Source organism: Balearica regulorum, chromosome 16 (assembly GCF_011004875.1).
Source record: "Balearica regulorum gibbericeps isolate bBalReg1 chromosome 16, bBalReg1.pri, whole genome shotgun sequence".
Classification (NCBI taxonomy): domain Eukaryota; kingdom Metazoa; phylum Chordata; class Aves; order Gruiformes; family Gruidae; genus Balearica; species Balearica regulorum.
In genome coordinates, this window is record NC_046199.1 from 11,130,165 (window position 1) to 11,151,155 (window position 20,991).

The following is a 20,991-nucleotide window of genomic DNA, read 5'->3' on the forward strand; positions in this document are numbered from 1 at the left end:
TGTTGACACATTTCTACTTTAAGGTATAAAACCCATTTCATTAGTATCACAAAAAAATGTTGACTAGAATCCCTTGGATGAAAAGAATTTACCCACAAGGCCATGAGACTTGAAAGTTACAAAATCTGCACTTTATGGCCAAGAGCTATGGAGATCACGACAAACTAACTAGCGCTTTAATTCTTAAGGAAACAGCAAAACTTAACAAAGGCATTAATCTTTCAGCACTCACTTATCCTGCAGATCTGTAAGTGACAGATGATCACAACTTCTAGGAACTTGATCATACCAAATAAATTGAGTGTTTTTTCTTAAACATCAAAACCAGGAGCTTCCTCATGTAAGGTTACAGAAGTTTGATTTTTACCCACCCGGAAAACTTCCGAGCCACCCGTAGCATCTCTCCCACGAACCAGAGCTCCACGTATCTCTCCATCCAGCTGCTAGGTATCTCACTGGACGTTTTGCACGGCTTACTGGAGCACAGCACGAAATTCAAGGCATTTCATACCTTCTGGTTTGGAATTGGTTTATGCCTTGCTATTTCAAACCCTAAATCAGTGAGCTTGCACCGCGCTGTAGAAGTGGTTTTAGTGGCCATCCCGGCAGAGTTCCGGCCTTCTAGAGCTTACGACAGTGTAAACAGGCGAGCTTCTGAAAGACTGACACAAAAACTTCATCTTCTCAACCCAGTACGTCACAACTGAACAGACAAAATCCTCTAGTTTGGAAGCTTACAGCAACCTGTCTATTGAGTTCAGCAGGCTGGGATTTCTCATCAAATATTTTACTGAAATAAGAGGGTAGTAGTTCATAAGATCCAGGTAAAGTTAGGAAAAAAAAACCCCAAAAAACAGGTAAGACACTTCTGACCAATTTCACTAAAGGCACAAGATACCTAAATAACTTTCAAAATAAGTTGGGCCAAATTTTAATCAAGTTACACAACAACTACCATTTAGTAAAATAAAAACAAGTCAAATTTATTCTTGTTATAAAACAAGTGAAGCAAATAAAGCAGACAAGAACTTGGCTACGTACCTAAAATAAAAGCAAAACCTAGTAAATTCCTAGTTCCTTGCCTCAAAGGCAATACTGACAGATTAAATAACTCTGGTGAAACAAATTCAGCAACATTTCAGCCTACTTCATTCCCCATTTAACACGTGTTTGTTAACTGCGGTCCATCTTTTCACAACACAAAATAGTAACTTCATCAACTCTTAATGTTCTAGCATATAAAAGATAAGCATTACAACATCAGTAAGATTCTTAAGTTGTAGAACAAAATTAACATTTTGGAGTATCAATTCCATTAACATCTACTAAAACTGCTTTAAAAAATAAATAATGAAGTACAAAACCCACTGTTATATACTGCTATATTACAAATGGATGAACGTCTCCAGGTTCATGCACAGCTCAGCTGATCCTTTACAAAACCATGTGACATCGCTGGATATTTTATTTAGGACACTTATTAATTATTCTGTCTAGGGGCATTATAATTTGCACTTCACTTATGGTATATAAACTTACAAAGATTGAAAAATGTTATGTCACTAAGGGTGAAAGAAGTAAAGGCTCCTCCAGCAGAGAGAATACTTCAACTCAGTAGTTATCTGCATTTAAAAGAATTTTAGTTTTAGTGAACCAATGAATTCAGACATTTGATACAAACGCTACGTTTGCAGTAACTAAAACGGCCAAACAACATCACCCGCTGAGGGTCTGTAATAGTCAAAGACAGCAACAAAACACAGGCAGAAAAAAGGATCCAAACTTTACATAACCTATGCTTTTCATGAACCGAGGCTCCGTGTTTCACTGAGCACTTGTTTCCTAACTATGCTGACACAGAGCGTGCTACTTGTTTGAAACGCAACCACCAGAACTGTTGCATACACATAAACTCTTAACGCTGCCAGCTTTCTCCCCCGCCGCCCTGAGAAGGTAGCCGTCGTGCAGCTACTTGGTGCTGACTAGAAAACATTAGGAAAGACAGACAAGTCTTGCATGTATAAAGCCAATGTGCAGATTCTTCAAATACCTGGCTCAGATATCTTTTCCTTTCTCAAAACGTTTATGTAGCGACTATCCTGCTACTCGTTTTTACTCCTCACGTTCCATAGTTTATTACTTCTCTCTTTCACAGCTTGCTTTATGTTCTGCGTCGTTTTGCAGCACTTGGACTGGAAGGATTACTGTTTGCGTTTAAGACCTTTTCAGTGACTCTGTTGCGCTTCCTCTTATCAGATCCTTCTTTGGACCCAGAATCTGATGAAGTTTTCTCTTTCTCTTTGCTGCTTGGCTTTTCAGTTGTTTTTCCTAAACTTCCAGAGGGTGCAAAAACTGAAATAGGATCAAAGTAATGATTCCAGATCAGAGTCATACACATAGGCAAACAAGAAGTGATATCAAATTTTTTTTATATTACATAAAACTTTTCAAACCGGTCAATTCTCAGCGTATTTAACCACCATTATATATTACTTTCACTTTTAAAGGAAAAATCTTCTGTAAGAAAGGCACATACTGCTTTTATTATTTGCTTTGAAGACAGGCATGTATTTTGACAGGCTAGAAGTGAAATTCATTAAGTGGAATTAAACAGCACTTAAAATTAAATACTTAATAGGAACACTTACAGAACATAGGACCAATCTATGAAATTTATAATCAGTAACGGTCATTACATTTGGTATTATAGATAGATTAAAACTGAACATGTGAAATTTAATATATTTTTAAAATACAATTTTAGATCTTTTGTTACACTCAATCTTAAACCACCACTTATTCTGTGATATAAATATTCTAAAATTATCTAGTTAACAGTTGGCTTGGTCTGTTAACGTAAATTGCAGAACCCTTACTGTTCACATTTGACTTTGTTCTACAGCAAAGTGTAAAGCCTTACATTTAAAAGAAGCAAAATAATGCAAATATAATAAAATAAAAAAACCACTCTGCCCGCCTTCCCATTTAAGCATACAATCTTACAAACTTTTCTGATTTATAGGCCCTATTATTCCCCATGACTATGCAGATCCTAACACAGAGTATTTATGTTCACTAAAACTGGGCTCAACTTTCTTTCAGCGACTCTCAGATTACTTCAGACTCTCAGGGTTTTCTCAGGTACATATTAAAACCAAAAACTCCAAGCTATACAACTTTGCACATATGAATTAGGAGCAAAGAAGAAATCTTTTGAAATATCAGATATTGGCAACTGCTTACTCTGTGCAGTCTTAAATTTTTCTAGTTCTTGGCATGAGCACATGCGAAGTCTGAATACAAATCACAACGTACACCGTATTTGGGATTTACATTTTAACATTAATTTTGCAGAGTTACAGTTGGTTTTTAATCTCGTATTACACAGTAGAGAGTTACAAATTTACCTTCTTCTGGACCTGCATGTGTTTCCATTTCTTCTTTTATTTCTTCTTTCACTTCTTCTTCTATCATTACTTTTCCTACAGAAAAGATTGTTAGGCAATGCTTAGATGGTTTGAAACAACCGTATGTATTTTTTCTGGATTATTAGCATCAGCATATGTGCATAACGTTAACAAATATTCAGTGCAACATTCAGCAGTAATTTAGAAAGGCTCCTCAGCACTGTGACAAAGAAAGATAGCTAACAGTCCAGGCATGCTACCAGAATGACGTAAAGCACTGAATAAGGTGATGTCACATGTCAAAAAGTCCCACTGAAATTATTAACAGGAAGAAAGGGAAATGCTAAATAGCCAAAACATATCACACTGTCTTAGCTATTGATTTTATACTGAATTTTTAGTGTAAAGTTTAGCATGCCTAGTAATTGAGAAGCATTCCACTGTAGTTTAAACTATCTGAAGGACTCCTTTAGCAGATGCTTGAACTTCCTAGCTCCTGCCCTGGGTAACAGTACTAAGTCACAGACATGCAGCTAAACTTTGAAAATCCAGCTCTCACTGCTCAACCTAAGATTTCTGTCAAACTGCTGCATATTTCTATTACATTATACAATACAGATAGGCTTATCATGAGTGAGAGAGATTTGGAAGAACTAGATAGTTGAATCCCAAGAAGGTGAAAACAGAGATGATTTCACAGTGCAACAAAACCACTGCGAATCTATACAAACACCTCTAGACATTTCATTTTTTTTTTTCATCAATTTTAAGGCAACTACAGAAAAAAACCCTCATGAAAAAATCTATTATCAGACATTAAAACCCAGTAATGCCTTTAAAAATGAGATATATGAACCATATTAAAAATAGTAATATCCTAGAAATGAGATGGTTATACCAGTGCAACAGGTACTTGGTATAAGTCCCTAGCCAAAAAGCAAGTTTCTCCAGCTACTGAAACTGCAGCTATTCAGTAAATTTCAGTATTCCTGGTGTACATTTTTAAACATTAGCTGAATTGCTATTTAACTGCCTTGTATCATCATTCGTACAGAAAAATTTATCACAGAAATATTATTATATACAAATTATATGCAGAAAATGTTATTTTCATCAACTCCACAGCTCTTATTCTTTAAAAAATGATCTTGCTACAAAATGAACCACATTATAGTATACAGATCATCTATTTTAGCAAAAATTACGGTCCGATGTAATATTACAGCCATCTCAATGAATTGCAAGAAACCCACAATAAACTACTAATCACCTTGCAAAGAATCACATTTTGCCACTCACTCTGCAAACTAGTATCAGTGAAGCACTCAGATCTTTTGCATATACCCAGGAGAAGATGACTCTAAATGGAGTAAATAGAACCTGTTTGTGCTGTATTAGCATCCCATCTACAATACATTTAAGGATATGAGAAGCAGTGTGTGGAATCTGACCAAATGTCTATCTCTCCTGCCAGCCTGTCCCCTACACAGGCTGATAGTGAGAATATGAACAGCACAAGCAGTGTGACCCTCTCCCCCCGTTTCCTTCAGTCAGTTGATTAAAAATCTATGAGATAAACTTACATCTGTTTAACGCTTCCTTTTCCTGATACACCTAATGCACCAGTCTGAAAGAACAGCCTGTTCTTTCAGAACGAAACATTGGCATGTTATGTTCTTTTTATGGGGTAGTTTTGCTAAACTACCCATTCTGAGATGAGATTAGGGCACCCAACAATAAGAGACTGCTATCACATCTTACCTTCTCTCACTTCTTGAATCATTTCGTCAGGAAGAGCAAAATTCTTCTCTATATTAGGGAACGGAAGAATCTCAGATTCGTGCTTAGAAGGAAAAGAAAGATCTCTATGAATGAATTTGGTAAAAAGCTTTAATTTGAATTTAGAAGTGCAATCTCAAGTTTTATTTTACATGCAATTAGTGGCTACGTAATTCTTAACAAGGTGCTTCAGACATTAGAGAATCAGGAGGCTCCTGATGTCAGACTGATTACTAAGGTCAAGATACCTGAGATCATCTCATGATCATTTGAGATCATTTCTGGAACTCAACCACGGCAAATTCTTATACAAGCACACTATAACCTCCTTGCTGACACTTAAGTACCTATGTAAACGTTTGCTGGATTAGCATTTAGGCAACTTGAATAAACAGTCAGAACACAGTATGGGAAAAAAACCCCAAACCACTGCAGGTTTTATTGTCTCCTACCTAATGTAGTTTTATACAGGGAAAACCTAATCAACTCACTGGAATGACACAAAATTCTTAGTAACATGAAAGGTATGACAGACTCAGTGATTTTGGCCTATCAAAACTCCAGAACTGTAAGAAATAAGAATGTGTCTGCATCAACCCTTTATACTCACAAGAGCTTGCATATCATACATGGTGCTCAGATGGTCCCAAATCACTTTGGATGAAATCTGCCGTCCAATATTCTGACTGAATTTATCTCGGATACAAATCATGTGGAAATGGCGATTCACACCTAGGGGAAGAACTCAGTGCAATTAACATTACTAACAGTTTTATTTACACCACACAATTAAAAAAAAAAATCCTGTCGTTACAGGGAAATCATACAGTATGGGAGAGACCCATGGCAACCCTGCCTGGCTGGCATTTCACCCCACATTACAGGTGCTGTTCTGGAGAGGGGCTGAAGGTGCCCCACTGGGTCAATGTTGACATGTGGCCGCAGCCAGAGCTTTTACAGAGGCTGCGTGAAAAACAACCGAAGGAAAGTATAAGGCAGCAAGTCAAGAAAGGCGATGGCACGGGCGAGCGAGAAGGGCTGGCTCTGTGCCCCCAGGAGGGGCGGCTGAGGAGGCCGGCAGGGCACGGCGCCTCCTTCCCCGCAGGCCCCGGGGCCCTCGGCCGGCTGCCGCGGCGGCAGCGGTCCAGGAGGCCGCTAGGGGCAGCACCGCGGCCGGGCCGCCACCTCCGCCGCGTGGGACCCCCACACGCCGCCCGCCCGGACCTTGTCGCTCCGGGCCCAGCGCCTCGCTCTCTTCCCCAGCCAGCGTCGCTACTCGAGGACGCGGCTCGGCCGCGGCCTGCTCTCACCTACGGGCTTGTGGCCCAGCATGGCGTGGAAGAGGCAAACCTCCACTTCAGGGCTCCACACCACCACCGCCTCTTCCGCCGGCACGCCGGGCTCCGGGGCAGCGGCCGCTGCCGCCGCGGCGGCTGCAACGGCAGCAGCGGCGGCAGCGACAGCCGCGGCGGCCCCCGGCCCAGCCGCGGGCAGCGACGGCTTCTCCACAGCGCCCGCCGAGCCGCCCTCCGCCTCGCCCATCGCCGCACCGCCTGCCGCCCTCCCCCGCGCCGCCGCCCGCAGCGGCTCCTGCCGGCCGGGAGGAGGGGGTGGCGGGCCGCTGCTCGGGCGGGGCGAGGCGGCGGAACGGCGCTTTGTAGCCTCTGTCCCGGAGCGGGGGAAGGTTCGCGGGGGGGGGGGGGGTGTGTGGTTGGAATTTACCTCAGGGTTGGGCTGCATCGCGCTCGTAGCGCCAGAGGCGTGAGCTGGGCACGGAGCTCGTCCCCTCAGGGACGGGGGGACGAGGCCGCCAGGTGCCTCCGAGGAGTTTCTCATCGACCCTTGTCAGGCTTCAGAGTTTCTTGGGCCGATCACGGAGGCAGCACAACGCCGCCGTCCCAAACGGCCTCCATAGGCCTGTTCTGTTTCATCTGAGATAATCAGAGGGTTGGGAAGGTGGCACTAGGTCAGAGCAGGGCCCGAGGCTTGGCCCTGCTGCCAGGGAAGCCTCCGCCGCCCCTGCGCTCGCCCTCCCGGCCCGTCCTGCTCTCGCACAAGGAGCTGCCGAGGTGGGAGATTGTGCTGGGGAGGGGTCCCGAGCGCTGCAAAACCCCCCAAACCACTCGTCACAACGGGGTGGTTCTGTATCAACCTGGCATTGATTACAAATAACTATGCCTGGCATGCTTGAAAAATGCAGAACCCACCAGCTTTGCCCATCATTAAAGGCGTAAAAAACCATTTTGTTTGGGAAGAAAGAGAATGTGTCATTCTCTCAGTGACAAGGTTTTTTGCCTTGTTAGGTATTATTAGACACAGAGGCATGAAACAGGCCTTCTGTTGCTTAGGTGATCAGGTTTTCCTATGGCTCACTCCTCACTTGAAATCTTAATCCTTTTTGTGACATTAAATTATTTCAATAGCAAATAACAATGACATCATATGCAAAGAACGACTGTTCTGAGTGAATAATAAAGCAGCGGGGGCAAAAACTCAGAAGCAGAGAGACATTATTTTTATGCAAATTATCCAAATAATAAAAAGTAGGAAGGGAAAGGTGCAATTTTCTGAAATGGAAAACTTTCTGTACCTTTGACGCCCAAGGAATTAACTTGACTCGTATCATCCTTTGGGGCTTGAGGTAATGCTTATACCCAAACTGGATTAATTTAACATTAAGTAAATATTTGAAATGAGTTAAACCCACAACTTCACATGTGAAGCCTTGGGAAGTTTGGTGGTGCGGATCTGTGGAATGGACGCCTGAATACAAATCCTCCTTTGCAGCAGGGTTCAGGCTCACCTCTCGAAATGGAAAAGAGTCTCCGGTCTGTTTTAGATGCTGTTGAAACTTTCCAGGAATAACAGTTTCTGAGAGAGCTCCATTCGCAGTGACAGAGATCTTGCAGGAATGACTTTTTTCCACCTCAAGGCTACAGGAATCTCCTGAAATATTTCTTCTGCCTACTGTCACCCCTCTACCTACGTCCTGCTGACGCTGAACCTGCCTTTACACAGCTCAGCCTTCCCACTACTTCCCTCATTTTGAGCCAGAATGTAACATCAACAAGATTTTGCTGATCTTGAATGCAAGTCTGCATGCTTTTCCAGTTAAATCCAGTCCTAAATCCAGTATGGCTCTCAGACCTGTTTAATCTTCCAATGTTTATTTGATCTATGCTGCTACCTAGTCTTCAGCTGCTACCAAAAGAGAGGGTTATGATTTCCTGTGATGACTGCACAGCAGGAGTAAATGAGTTCCTGAACGACTTAAATTCCTGTTTTCATACACATGTTTCTAGGCGTAGAAAAATGAAGGAAGAAAGAAAAGCAAATAAATTACAGAGTGGAAAAATTGTTCCCCCGTAGAATAGTTTTCAAAGTTTTGCAAGAATAATTTTTTTTTAATTATTTTTAAGTCTGTGTGAAACACTGAGCTTCAACGCTCATCTGTCACATTATGCATCTACTTAAAGACTATCATCAAGAGGGAATAACCGTGTCAACTCAGATAGCAATTTTTATGTCATTAAGTTCTGATGACTAAAAAAAGTAGCATGTGAAACAGAATGTGAAAAAACATATGGCTACCTCTGAAAGTACAATGGCGTATGAAAATAATTTAATTCAGTAGAATAATGTTAAATCAAAAGGGAGACTATAAGCATAAACTGTCCGCTATGTTGTTTCAATCACAAGTAGTTACATTTCCCTGTGCCTAAATGTCCTTGTCTCTTTTTGTGCCTCTAGGACAGATATGGGAGCCTATCCTAATGCCACATACAGCCTCTACCTGGATTTGGACCAGAGTTAGATTTTTCTCTCTTTAAATTTTAGAGGGTTTTTTCCCCCCTCACCAAACAGATTTTTCAGATTCTGAAAAATTTACCCTCCTCTTGTTCAAGTTTAAATCTTACTTTTGGTTTTAAGCAAGTATCAGCCACGTAAGACATGCACAATTTAGTTCCTCTCTTTTTCTTTCCACCCTTTAGGCTGCTTTCGGCCTCAGAATCCTGACTGCCTGTTATATCAACTAAGGGTGCTCAGCCCTTTGCTGGATCAGGTCGTGTCGCCCCGGAGAGACGAGCTGATATTTCCTAAGACGTTGCAACAACCGAGAAACACTCCTAGCATTTGGCATTCTCTCTAGAAGCGCTGGATTTCTGGGATAAGCAATATGGCTACAACTATTTCTGTCATCATTTCAGAACACCATGTGTTAGTGCCCTTAAAGTAAAAACTTCATTCCGAATCCTGGATAATTTTTGATGTGCCACGTGGATGTTTGTAAAAGAATATAACCTGCATATTTTTGCTTTGAAACCAGTCACTTAACCTTTGCTGGGGGGGTGGGTTAGTACATCTTTGATATAGCACCTAACAGAATTGTTCCTACATGGGTGAATGGAACCTCCTGAGATGCCCAGAGCGCGTTACCAGCTTCATTCTACAGAGACGGAGAAAGAGAAGTGCTGCAGTTTGCTGGAGACCATGAGCACGGATCCCTGCTAAAACTGATGGATGTGCTCAGTGGTCAGTGACATCTGTGTTGCCAGCCATAGCTGGGTTTAATTTTTGACAAACTGGGTTATTAGCTACTGTATTAGGCCATTTTCATTGCACGCATAGTTTTTACATGCAGAAGTACATATATTTGAGGCCTAGTCCTGCACCAAATTCCTCTCAGGTCCATAAACTTTCCTACAAGATACGTAATCTCATTGCCTTGGCATATTTCAGTATTTCCAAATATAATATCCTTTCTGACTGATGAGGAAACTCCTGAAAAGAGGAGCTCTGATCAGATTCGTAAGCTTTACCTGGACTTCCAAAATCCATTCTTTCAGCATGAAATCTGTAGGAAGTTTTGCTTAACAGGGCTGCATAGGGAATTGTCCAAAAGTTAGAGCTTGATCATTTTGCACATCTTTTACTAAATTAATGAAGATGGTTTGATACAGACCTGCTTTTCTCCCCATTAAACCTGCCAAGGAGGAAGAACCACAGAGATAAACCTATTTGTTGTTGGAGTCTTATCACAGAGCCCTTTAGAGCAGCGTTACCTCTTCCCAGCTTTCTCCCAATTCCCTAGTTCTTAGCAAAAAGGTGTGTTTGATTATTTTAAACAAGAACATTGAATGGGGAGTTCACTGTCAGATCAGACCTGCGTGGCTTCTTATAGGGCTAAAAATACGGAATTTAATTCAAAATAAGGGGGGTGTGTGCGAAGCAGCAAAGAAGAGGGAAGCAGCTGTCAGACAGAGGATACATTCTGTTTGCTCAGACATATGTTCTTGAACTGAACCTTTCCCTTGTGATCGGTTGTGCTCGTTCTCCCAGCGGAGAGAGGCTACATATTAGATGGGCATCAGATGGCAAGCCTTAGAAAAATAGATTGAAAACAGTGCAAATAATCATCTCTAAGCACGCACAGAGGCGTTCATTACTGCTGCTGTTACACTTCAAAATATCCCAGTGCAGAGTGGAGATTGCAAAAGGAAAACCCATCTTACTGATTTTTCAGTTTAATAAATCCTTCATATCCCAGGCTTACAGAGAAGTGTAAAGAAGAACCAGTGGATTTAGAATGAACCAGTTCAAGGTGAGCACAAGAATGATGTGCTACCCCCAGCCAGCATCAGAAGACCACAGCGTGTCTTACTGAAGGGGATTTTCACTGACAGTGCCTAACCTGCCTGCCAAACTAAACTCACGCTGTCCCAGCTGGGCAGCAGAAATCTACAGGGGATCCCCTTCTTTGACAGCTTCAATGTTGTGATCGGGATTGTTTCTCCTCTCTTTTTTCAAAACAAAAGTACTACTCTTTAAAATAAAAAAAAAGCCAGCATAAACACAAAGGATCTTCAGAAGGAAAGTGGGCAAGCGCTAAACCCAACTAGCTGACATTAAAATGAAACCACACTCAGCCTTTCACTGTGGCGGAGGGTGGCAGCAGATTTTCATAAAGCACGTGTACTCCTTTAAGCACATACAAACCTTGACAGAAGTATGCAAGTCAGGGGTTTGGGACATTCTTTGACTACCTGAGAGTATTCACAAGTGCCCTTCAGCATCATCCATTAGGCCACATCATCTGGGTGACGCTCAAGATTGCTTCCTGGGATGGAGCCTACGCGTTGGCAAACGATGAGGTGTTAGGAACAAACTGCAGCTGGAGCCGCCCGGGCAATGCTGCTGTTAGAGAAAGCTGTGAAAACAGCAGGTTAGTTTGAAATCTGGCTCGCAGTGCTGGTAAGTCAATAGCACCATCCAGGCCTAAGCCAAGTAACTTGTCAAAGGTCTGAACTTGTCTGATTTGTAGAAATATGGCTCTGGATTCAGCATGTCTCTGAAACAAGAGTCCACAAAGTGCTAGTAACAGGATCTTTTTTTCCTCATTAGTCGTGGAGAACAGGCCTGTTTTGTTTTTACAAACACTTCTGGCTTGATTCCAGAATTTCAAGTCTGCATTTGAATTATAGAACCAAACCAGAGCTGTATAATTCTGGGTTTATCCTCAAGTGCAAAGAATATAATTACTCACAGTAGGAAATGCTTGATGAAGCAACATACCTGGTGATGGAGCTTTATCTGATGAGCCAAATTCCTCACTGGGTATGAGGTGAAGTCCATCACATGGAGAAGAAATTGGATTCTCAGAAATCATCAGTATATTTGCAGTGGTTCTATTGGTAGGAGATGCTCTTAACATGGGGCAGAGTTTGTCTTCAACCAGACAGATGCTACTGTCCTGGATCAGGAGTAACTGCAACTGGTGTTGCCTAAAGTCTCTGAGTTCCTTCACCGTTTCCAGTGGATCCACCACTATCTTTAATAATCCTAAAACAGACTAACTGAAGAAGAAAAAAAAAAGTTGTCTTATGCTTAAGTGTTAATCAAGGGAAAAATCCATTGATTCCAGTGAAGGTGAATGTTCATGTAGACCATATTCTTGTTTCTATTTATTTGGCAGTTTAGGAGACACCTGTAAGAGGAGACAGGAGACAATTGTTACTATATTTCAGGCCTGTGACTCTTTTTTTGTTGTTGTTGGTTTTGTAATTTACAGCACATATTTCAAAGCCAGTTACTCCTTCTAAAACAGCACAGAAATGCCAAAGTAACTATATCAGTAATTTAAAGCATTTGGATTCGATCTGAAACATGGAAGTGTTTCCATCTTCATAGCCAACGAAATGTCAGTTTTCACCATATGCATGCCTAGGGCCTCTCAGGAGGAAAAAAACCTCTCAAATAAATAAACAGGTTTAAAGAAAGGCTGCAGACAACACTGTCGTGACTGACATCCCTATATTAAAAATAAAATAAAATAAAAATAGGTATATAAAAATCTGTTCCTGTAAAAAGGAACAGATATAGCTAACAATATCACCAAGGTAATATGTGCAATTCTTTCTGTTCTGGCCAGCTGATACACTTAGCCACTTTTTGTTTTCTGATTCAGCAGGCAGAACTTCATTTCAGTGCGTTGCTGCTTGGCTACCGTAACTCAGCAATTTTTTAAACTGTACTGAGTTGATATAAATTGATGTAAAAATCAATGATGCCAATGAGCTATTGAAGAAGTTGAAGAAGTTTGGCAAATTATGTATGCTACCTTCATGAGAGACTTAATTGCATAAACCTGCCCACTGGATCAGCAATTCTTTGCAGCACTCCAAAATTCTAAGTACTGCCTCTTGCACTGTTTCCTACTAGGAGCACTACATAATTCATGTCTGGTGTTGGAGGAATTTATAGTGGATTGATACAGGCTGACGTGGCCAATTACTTTGCTGAGATCACTGTCCATCTTTAAATTACTGATCCTGCATTACCCCTTCTTTATTTCGCTCAGTAGCCTCTATCCCCAAGCTGCTATTCCAAGCTAGCAGAAGTGAGCGTTCACTCCAAACTCCAACTCTGATTCCTATCAGAATGCATTCTTTGCTGGGCCAGGTCTGTAAGCAATTTTACATGTATATCGTAATTCCCATCTGAGCACATATGTTAGAGTATTCTGAGGCCAGCTGTGATATACAGACCTCTTACTTAGAATGGCCTTAATTTTTTCTGGAATGGAAGTAACTGAAAACTTGCACATTTAAATTGATTTTATCTCTTGGCATTTTTTGAATAATCTTCCTCCCTTTACATAATGGATAGCAGCCTTAACACTTCCTGTTTCTTCAACCACATCAGTTGCTTAGAATAAGGATCTCATTTTGACATGAATCCTATGGCAAGGCAACCTGACGGACCTAAATTCAATGAAAATTACATAAAATTGAAAGAGAGCAGATGCCATTGTAAGTGATGGCAGGGCAGTGCTATTACTATCATCTACTTTGCATAATCACGTTAGCGACAAAGCCGGTTAGCACATTTCAAGCTTTTCCCAGCAAGCTGTGACTGTAAGCTTTTTGGAAAGAGACAGGGCTTCTCCTCCTATTCAGGATTTCTCAATTGCCTCAGCCATTCATGCTGGTTTTATGCTCCTTGACACACTATCAGAGGTAAAGTATCAAATTTAAGCAATTTTCTACATGGTAGGAAGGCCTCACTTTCTTTCATAATAGTTAACTTCATTATTTAACTATGTGAGAAACATATAAAGAAAATATCTATTTGGTTTTATCATGTGTGTTGGGGGACATACTTTTAAAATCTCACTATTTCTTTATAGGTTGGAACGGGAAGGTGAGGCATGAGAGACTGATACTCAGATGCACAGAATGCTTTGGCTGGCTTTGGATCCCACCGACACATCCTGATGCTACTGACTCATCCTCCAGTCCATGTCAGAGTAACCAAGTATCTCTTGCTCTTATCTCATTCTTAAATGTCTCTGCTGATGAGCGGAATTACTCACACTTTTCTTACACTCCCATTAGAAAAGGACTTCCACTGTCCAAAGGAAGTGCTGATACAGAATGTACCGACGTCTGTGGGGATCTTTCTCCTGGCCTCAGAGGACTTTAGATCAGTCCTTAGGAAGCCATTAGGAGTGGGGGGTAGAGAAGTAGCATTTGCTACATCTTGTTATCTTGGAGAAGTAATTTAAGAATATCCTAGGGAATGTCAGAGCTCTGCGATTCCCCAACCACTTTATACCTGTCTGTGACTCTTAGGCCCTGGAGATCCTTTAGCACACTAGAGATGCTACTGCATGGTCAAAAGAATTAGGGATGACAAAAATCATCCTTTTTTTCTAATCTTCCTTCACTGGCTGGTTTTCAAATTTGCCAGGGTGTCTTGATCTGGCTGGCTGGAACAGAGGCAAAGCTGACCCTTTGTTCACACGGATCTGTGCATTTAACTACTACTGTCATCCGGGTTGAGGGATGATTTGTTAACTCACATGCCTCAAATCAGATATCTGTGCTCTTTGTATTTTAGTGACTGTATACCTATGAAGGAAAATTTGATGTCTTTAATTTATATTTGCCAAAATTACTATACATCAGATACCAAGTATTTCAGAGCACAGCTTTTTTCCCAGCTCTCATCACTGCTATGAGATATCAAAGCCTAAAAAAACCGATAAAAAATTCTTTTTGCAGCAACTTCAGAGATACTAAATTAGGCCCTAGGTTCACTAGCAGTCCTGAAATAAGAATTATTCAATCACATTGTATTTCTGGCTTCCAAAAGTTTTTCTTTTTTTATGCACCATTAGAAGCAGATGAAAATTCATTTGGAATCCATACACATCTTCCTATATAATAGAGTACAATGTACTTTAAGAAAATAATAAGAATAAAAAATAATCCATTTTGCTTTAACAGTAGGAAATTTGGGGCTCAGGTGAACTATAATGGGTCCTAATAACATTGCACACCAGAATCTTGAATTGCTCATGCGATGATAATAAATATATACAAGATTAAAAGGATGGCTTTATTCCCAGTGTTTTATTTCCCCTCCCTGGAAGCTATTACCTGAAGTGCTCTCTACTTTTGGTGATGTTAAACATAATCACCACAATTTTTCTTTTGACTAAGTCTCCACTAGAAAATATTTACAATTGTGGTAAGTTTAGAAGAGAACCTGCATATACCAAGGTTTTGTTTGATGCTTTTAAAGGAAGAGTTGTGTGACCTTAGAAGAACCACCTGACCTCAGTCAGAGGACCAAATCATCCAGCTCTGTTGAGTGCAAAGACCTTCCAAATCTACTCATCAGCCGAGTTTCTCAGAAATTCCCTTTTATGCTGACCTTTCTCATGCTGTCATTTTTTCCCTATATCTGGTTCTGCTGTTCTCCCTTTTATTTCTTAGCCTGAAGACCAAATGCTCAATAGCCAAAGAAGCGAGAGATCTAAAATGAGAGTTGGAAAAAATAATGTTTGTGGCAAATGTAAAATGCTGGATCATTCACTGCCTTTGTTTAATGATCCCCTTTAAACTACTCTCATAATTGTTTTTTTTATGGGAAGGATTTTTCATCGGTGAAAGTGATAGAAACGGGGATGTAGATTTAGCCCTGGCTCTAACATGACTGCTGTCCTTATACAGCTTCCAAACTTTCATCACTCAGAGGTGATTTGGATGGTGGTCTCATTTCAGAAGCTCTGCACTTGCACAGGACAACGTTTAATCTGCTACTGCCTTTCTGACGGCGTCCAGCTGCAATGATCTGTGGTGGCTTTCAAACATGGGCACAACATGGAAAGTGGCACTTTCTCCCCATTTTGTGTACAGCAGTTTCTCAAGCTGTTTTAAAGAGTCTTGATACTACAGTCATTTAATTTCTCTCCATCGAAGGGGAGTCTGATTCCGTCTGAATATTCTCCATGATCAAAGGTGGGATGAAACGGGAACCTTTTGACCCTTAGAAAATAGCTTCACGTATAAGGTTTACATACCAACGTACAGAGGTATAATTTATGTTCAGCACAGGTAGGGATGTTAGGGAGAGGTGATGAATTTTCCTCTATGTCTACAATCTGTTGTGGAAGAGGAACCCAAGAACATAATAAGCTGCATTCACTACTTTGATTTTTTTAAATTATTCTTCTTGGATCAACTCAGTTGAGTTGTTGAGAAAAATAATCTTATCTCATTTTCCAATTTAGCCTTTATTCCTGCCATTCATATCTGTATATTGTCTTATCTCTGTGCCCTGATGGAATGGTTTCTAATTTGTTCAAATTCAGAGCAATTTCTATTTGCTCTCACCATGATCAAGGAGAGCTCATGCAAAACTCTAATCAGTTTTACTAGATAGGATTGCTGATTAGGTGTCTTTATACTTATCTTCCAGACTAATTTATAAAACGAATCCTGACAACAGCTGTTTAAAGCTCCTGATTCTAATACAGGTAATATTGAGGTTCATATTAGGAAATTTGTCAACAAACATATTTCCAGAAAATGAAAATCACAGACTTACTGGAACAACGAATACGCAATATGTGCTGCTCCCTGTACTCTTTAGTTACAAACAGACAGTACTTTAACAACAGACAATTAAACATGATGATGATTGCTTGTTTCGTGACACTGGACTGAATCTGCTAAGGTGAGTCACTGGGATTGCTCCTGAGTCACTGGGATTGCTCCCGAGTCACCGTAGTGCAAACAGAAAGAGATGCTGGGTCTATGTGGCAGTACAACTCATACCGCGTTTCACCCTGGTTGGTATTCCTGCTGGAATAGATTTTAGTCAGGCAGTTTGGGTTTGGACTCAAATTTCTCTGACATCAGAAAAGATCTGACGTTAGTCCTCATGCTTAAATCTACCTCTAGGAAGAAATACTGGCACAGAGAGAAAACTTATAGAGCTGGAAGTGTTTGGAGTAAAACTGTTTTAAGCAACAAACATGTTTAAAATGTCTGATCTATAGAAATAAACAGTTTGAAAAGGGAGCTTGGACTGGGATTTTAGTCTCTGTATGGAGTTTTCTTAAACTTCTCGTAAAGCATAAGAGCAGCTTTGGCATAAAAGAAGCAATTTTGTTGGAGGTTTAGAAGGAGCAGCAGTAATGGTGCTGCGTTAGTTTAAGATGGCAGGGATCAGTTTGTCCAAGAACTACACGATACGTGCAGGGTTACGTCTGGAAACAGAAGCTGCAAGAGAGATGCTAGTGTCAACCTTCCTGGCATTGATGAAGTGCAGTAAGAGTGATGATTACATGCTATGCTTTCCCACTCTAATGAAAACAAATTTTCTGATTTTCTGTGATTTTCTTCTCACCATAATACCCCAGGCCTCTGACTCCTGATGTATAACTTTTCTTATATAATTAATCCTACATATCCTTAAATGTGAGTCTGTGAGTAAGTTTGTCAGAATACTCTTGTGTTTCTCTGAGTTGCATGTGGAGGGGCAAGACGAAGAGAAGCAGGCAAGGAGGTGGCTAGTTCCTGCACAGAAGGAGAACAGGCTATTCAGGGAACCATTTAGCGTGAATAATTTTCAGGAGCCCACTGGACATCAAGCTTTACTGGGACTATCCTATTCACTTCTAGTCTGTGTCAGCAGCACAGTAAGATCCTTTAGGGAATGCCATTATGGGCTGTAATCATAAGCGGAAAATACTTGGTTTCACAGCATCTAAGTGCAACTGCCTATGATTGCTGGTTTCCATGCAAAACACTTATTTTTAGTCCCCTTTGTTGCATTAGCAGTCATTTGGAAAGAGCCCCTGGAAGTGCCTTTGTTTCTGTAGCGGCAGGCTGTGCGGTTCTCAGCGCTCCCTGTCTCCGGACCGCTCCTCACGCCTCGCCCTGGCTGATGGGTACAGCTGGGCCTCGGGAATTTGGAGGCGACTGCTTCCCCCTCCTTCTCCTGCACGCTGTGCGATGGACAGCAGGTGCTGCGTTCCCACCGTGGCTGTGTGATACCTTATCAACAGGGGCATCAGAGCTTCTTGTAACTGGTTTATCTGAGAGCTGCAAGGGGTTTCCAAATGAATGGCCACAAGAGGTGACAAACCTGCTTGGAGGAGACTTGTTTTAGGAGCCAATGTGCTGGGAAGAGCGGGGTCTGAATTCTGATTTGGTACAACTTGTCCCATGGCAATGGGTTGTGTTCCTGGTCCTGCTGGACTGGTACTGGTAGGAAGCTCGTTCTAAAGCACCTTCTCCAGTTGTTACCACAAACAAGATGTAGAGAGCAAAGCCTTACAGGATTTTAAAATAATCGGTAATAATTAAAATTTAATAATAACATACCCATAGAGATGCTTCAAAGGCTTCACCGATAAGAACCCCCACCGTCTTTCACAAATGAACCAACAGGAGAAAGCCCGTAACTGCCTTTTTTAATACCACACTAAATATCCAAGCGGAGCAGGATTCGGGTATTCCCACAGCTCCATTTTCATCCTTACCCCTCCTCCATTCCCCGGCTGAGAACCTGGTGTTTCTGTTGCAGCTATAAAGCCCTCCTAGACACTGATTTTGCATTCTCTGTTCCTGTAACAAACACGCACCAGCATTCACGTTAATCAGACACAGCACTGAGATAACAGCACTTTGGTATGCAGGGGGAGATGACAAAGTGCTGGATGTGGCTCTGCTGGGAAAACAACAGGCTTTAACGAGAGCAGCGGAATCAGCTCCCCAGGCAAAGCTGCAGCCCTGGAGGGGCAGGAGCAGTTCTGTGCTGTGGCTGCACTGGGTGCTACTGGTGGCATCACCCAGTTCAGGTGCCTGGGGATAAAAGCAAGGAGGAGGCACCTGAGTTCTGACAGCAACAACAGTTGAAGTCATCGAATCCAAATCTACTTTATTATTCTCCTAATCGGGAAGATAAGTGCTGCTCATCAGGCTTAATGGGCAGTTAGCATCATTTGTTTTATTGTGTAGTCTGAGGCTGCTGATTGTTATCTGCATTTACGCTGCCATCAGGGCTGGGACAGAGGTGCTGGTGATGCTCTGTGGCATTAGCTGCCGTGGGTATGAGCAAAACGTGCCAAATTCCGGAAGAAGGAGCCACATCCAAGCGTGGGATTTAGTGAAATTGGTGAAGACTTTCCACAGACCTCTGTGGGCTGTTGATCAGGCCGTTTACAAGGAAGGTGTCTGCAGATGGATTTCATTTACGGCCAGAGGGCATTAGGTATTTTTGCATATCTTTCTGTAAGCAGGCACAGAATGATACCTGCTATGCTATCAACCCACAAATAACAGGGGCATTGCTTGTTAAGTGGCAAAGCAAAAGGAGAGGGGGGATTTGAGCTTTAGAGCTTCCCACCTGAGCAAAAAGGATAGACCTCTGCTCTGTCCCATGTGTGACTTGGGTGCTTCCCTTGTGAAAATCCTGCCAGTTCTGGTCCTAATGGTTCCTGTGATGGGGGGAGAGGTGGCGCTGAGCAGGAGGAACCCAAACAAATCCAGACAGTGAGCAGGGGAAATCGTTTCTTGGTGAATTCCTTCTTTTCTTTCGGACCCTGTAGGTGGAGGGGAAAAACACTGTTTTATAGATATTTTAAGTACGGGGCTCGCTTGAGGCCAGATGCTTTGAAAATAAACCCGTTACCTGGCTGGTACCTCACTGAGCAAGCCAGGGGCCTGCAGATAGAAAACCTTGGATGGAAAGACTTTCTATTTTTAAAAATAAAATCAGAGCTTGTAAACATGGCAATAGCCTCCATTATATCTTCTGGGGTTGTACTTAATAATACAACCTTCAAGTCTGGATGTTTTGCAAAGCAAATGTTTCTTAGGGTATTAGAGACATAGGTGTGTAATTTTTGGGGGTAGTAAAGCTTGGCAAGAACTTTAATTTCAAAAGAAAAAAATCCAAGCAGACATTGCCAGTCACTGTTCATGTTCTGCTTCTATAGTGAGTCTAATCTTATGTTTCATTACACATTCACATGGGTGCTTGAACCATTGTATAGAGTGCTTGAATAAGAATTTAATCACACTGCCAATTAATTTGCAAATAAACTTATTGAAAATGCTGCTAAATGCAAGAAGTTTTGGAAATGTAATATAGAAGCTCACCAGGTATCCATTTTTTAAATCTGAAGGACTTTAATGTAATCTGATAAGTTGATTCTGTAATGAAGTTGCCGTGCTGAATTTCAAGGCCTTCGGCAATAAAGCAAGCTATAATCTTTTGTTTCATTAGACCACTGAGGTAGGATATATTTGCAAAACTGAATTAAGCAGACTAAAAAGCTCTAGTCAAATGCTCTGCCAGGAACTAGAAAATTGGGTATTAGGATACATATATACATATCTATAGCTCTGCTTCCCCCACAGCAGTCTGGTGACTCACCACATCTGCCTGTGACACACAGGGGACAGGGCTTCCTCCCCTGTCAGCTCTCCTAAAGCTTTCCTTATTGCTATTTGTCCTTCTAACCATGCTCCATTACCTTACAAGCTGTGGTTCTGGGATTCTGCTCTGGATTACCAGTATCTTTTTCCCACCTGTGTATCATAACCCTGGAAATATCCTTGTTCTCTCTGCTAGTGGTGAGATTTATCCTACCCTGAGTCCCAGCAAATACGATCAGCTTTAGGAAACAACATTGCTTTTCAATAAATCCTTTTTAATCAAGCAATATTAAATGAAGAATAAATAGTAACATCTGAAATAAAAAAAAAATAACACCTCCATCAAAGCTAAGGTTTTACTCCAATGTACAAGAAATACAAAGAATTAAGTTTTTATTCATTCTCAGTTTTTATGTGGGAAGTGTTCAGATACTTCAGTGTTCAGTGCTGATGAGGGGTGGTATAAAATGGTTGTATGATATCAGAGAGTTTAAATAAAAGGGTGTACAAAGCCAGTACAAAGATGCATGGATTCTGAGGAAGTTTTGAGTTATAATTCGTCTAGATAC

At 41.4% G+C, this 20,991-nt stretch overlaps 1 protein-coding gene across 1 annotated transcript; it reads right to left on the reverse strand.

The window, feature by feature from the left end:
- Positions 1 to 903: 903 nt before the first annotated feature.
- MRGBP (MRG domain binding protein) lies at positions 904 to 6,777 on the reverse strand. Its single transcript, XM_075768997.1, has 5 exons — positions 6,497 to 6,777; positions 5,797 to 5,918; positions 5,169 to 5,250; positions 3,408 to 3,482; positions 904 to 2,352 (listed from the first exon to the last, which is right to left on the reverse strand). Exons 1-5 carry the CDS (start codon positions 6,726 to 6,728, stop codon positions 2,162 to 2,164), a joined length of 702 nt encoding a protein of 233 aa, XP_075625112.1. The 5' UTR covers positions 6,729 to 6,777; the 3' UTR covers positions 904 to 2,161.
- Between the last annotated feature and the right edge of the window lie 14,214 nt (positions 6,778 to 20,991).

Coding starts and splice junctions, on each gene's coding strand:
- MRGBP (XM_075768997.1), bottom strand. CDS start 6,728: ATGGGCGAGGCGGAGGGCGGCTCGGCGGGCGCTGTGGAGAAGCCGTCG. Junction 5,919..6,496: donor GCTGGGCCACAAGCCCGTAG/GTGAGAGCAGGC, acceptor TTCTTCCCCTAG/GTGTGAATCGCCATTTCCAC. Junction 2,353..3,407: donor ACATGCAGGTCCAGAAGAAG/GTAAATTTGTAA, acceptor ATCCTATTTCAG/TTTTTGCACCCTCTGGAAGT.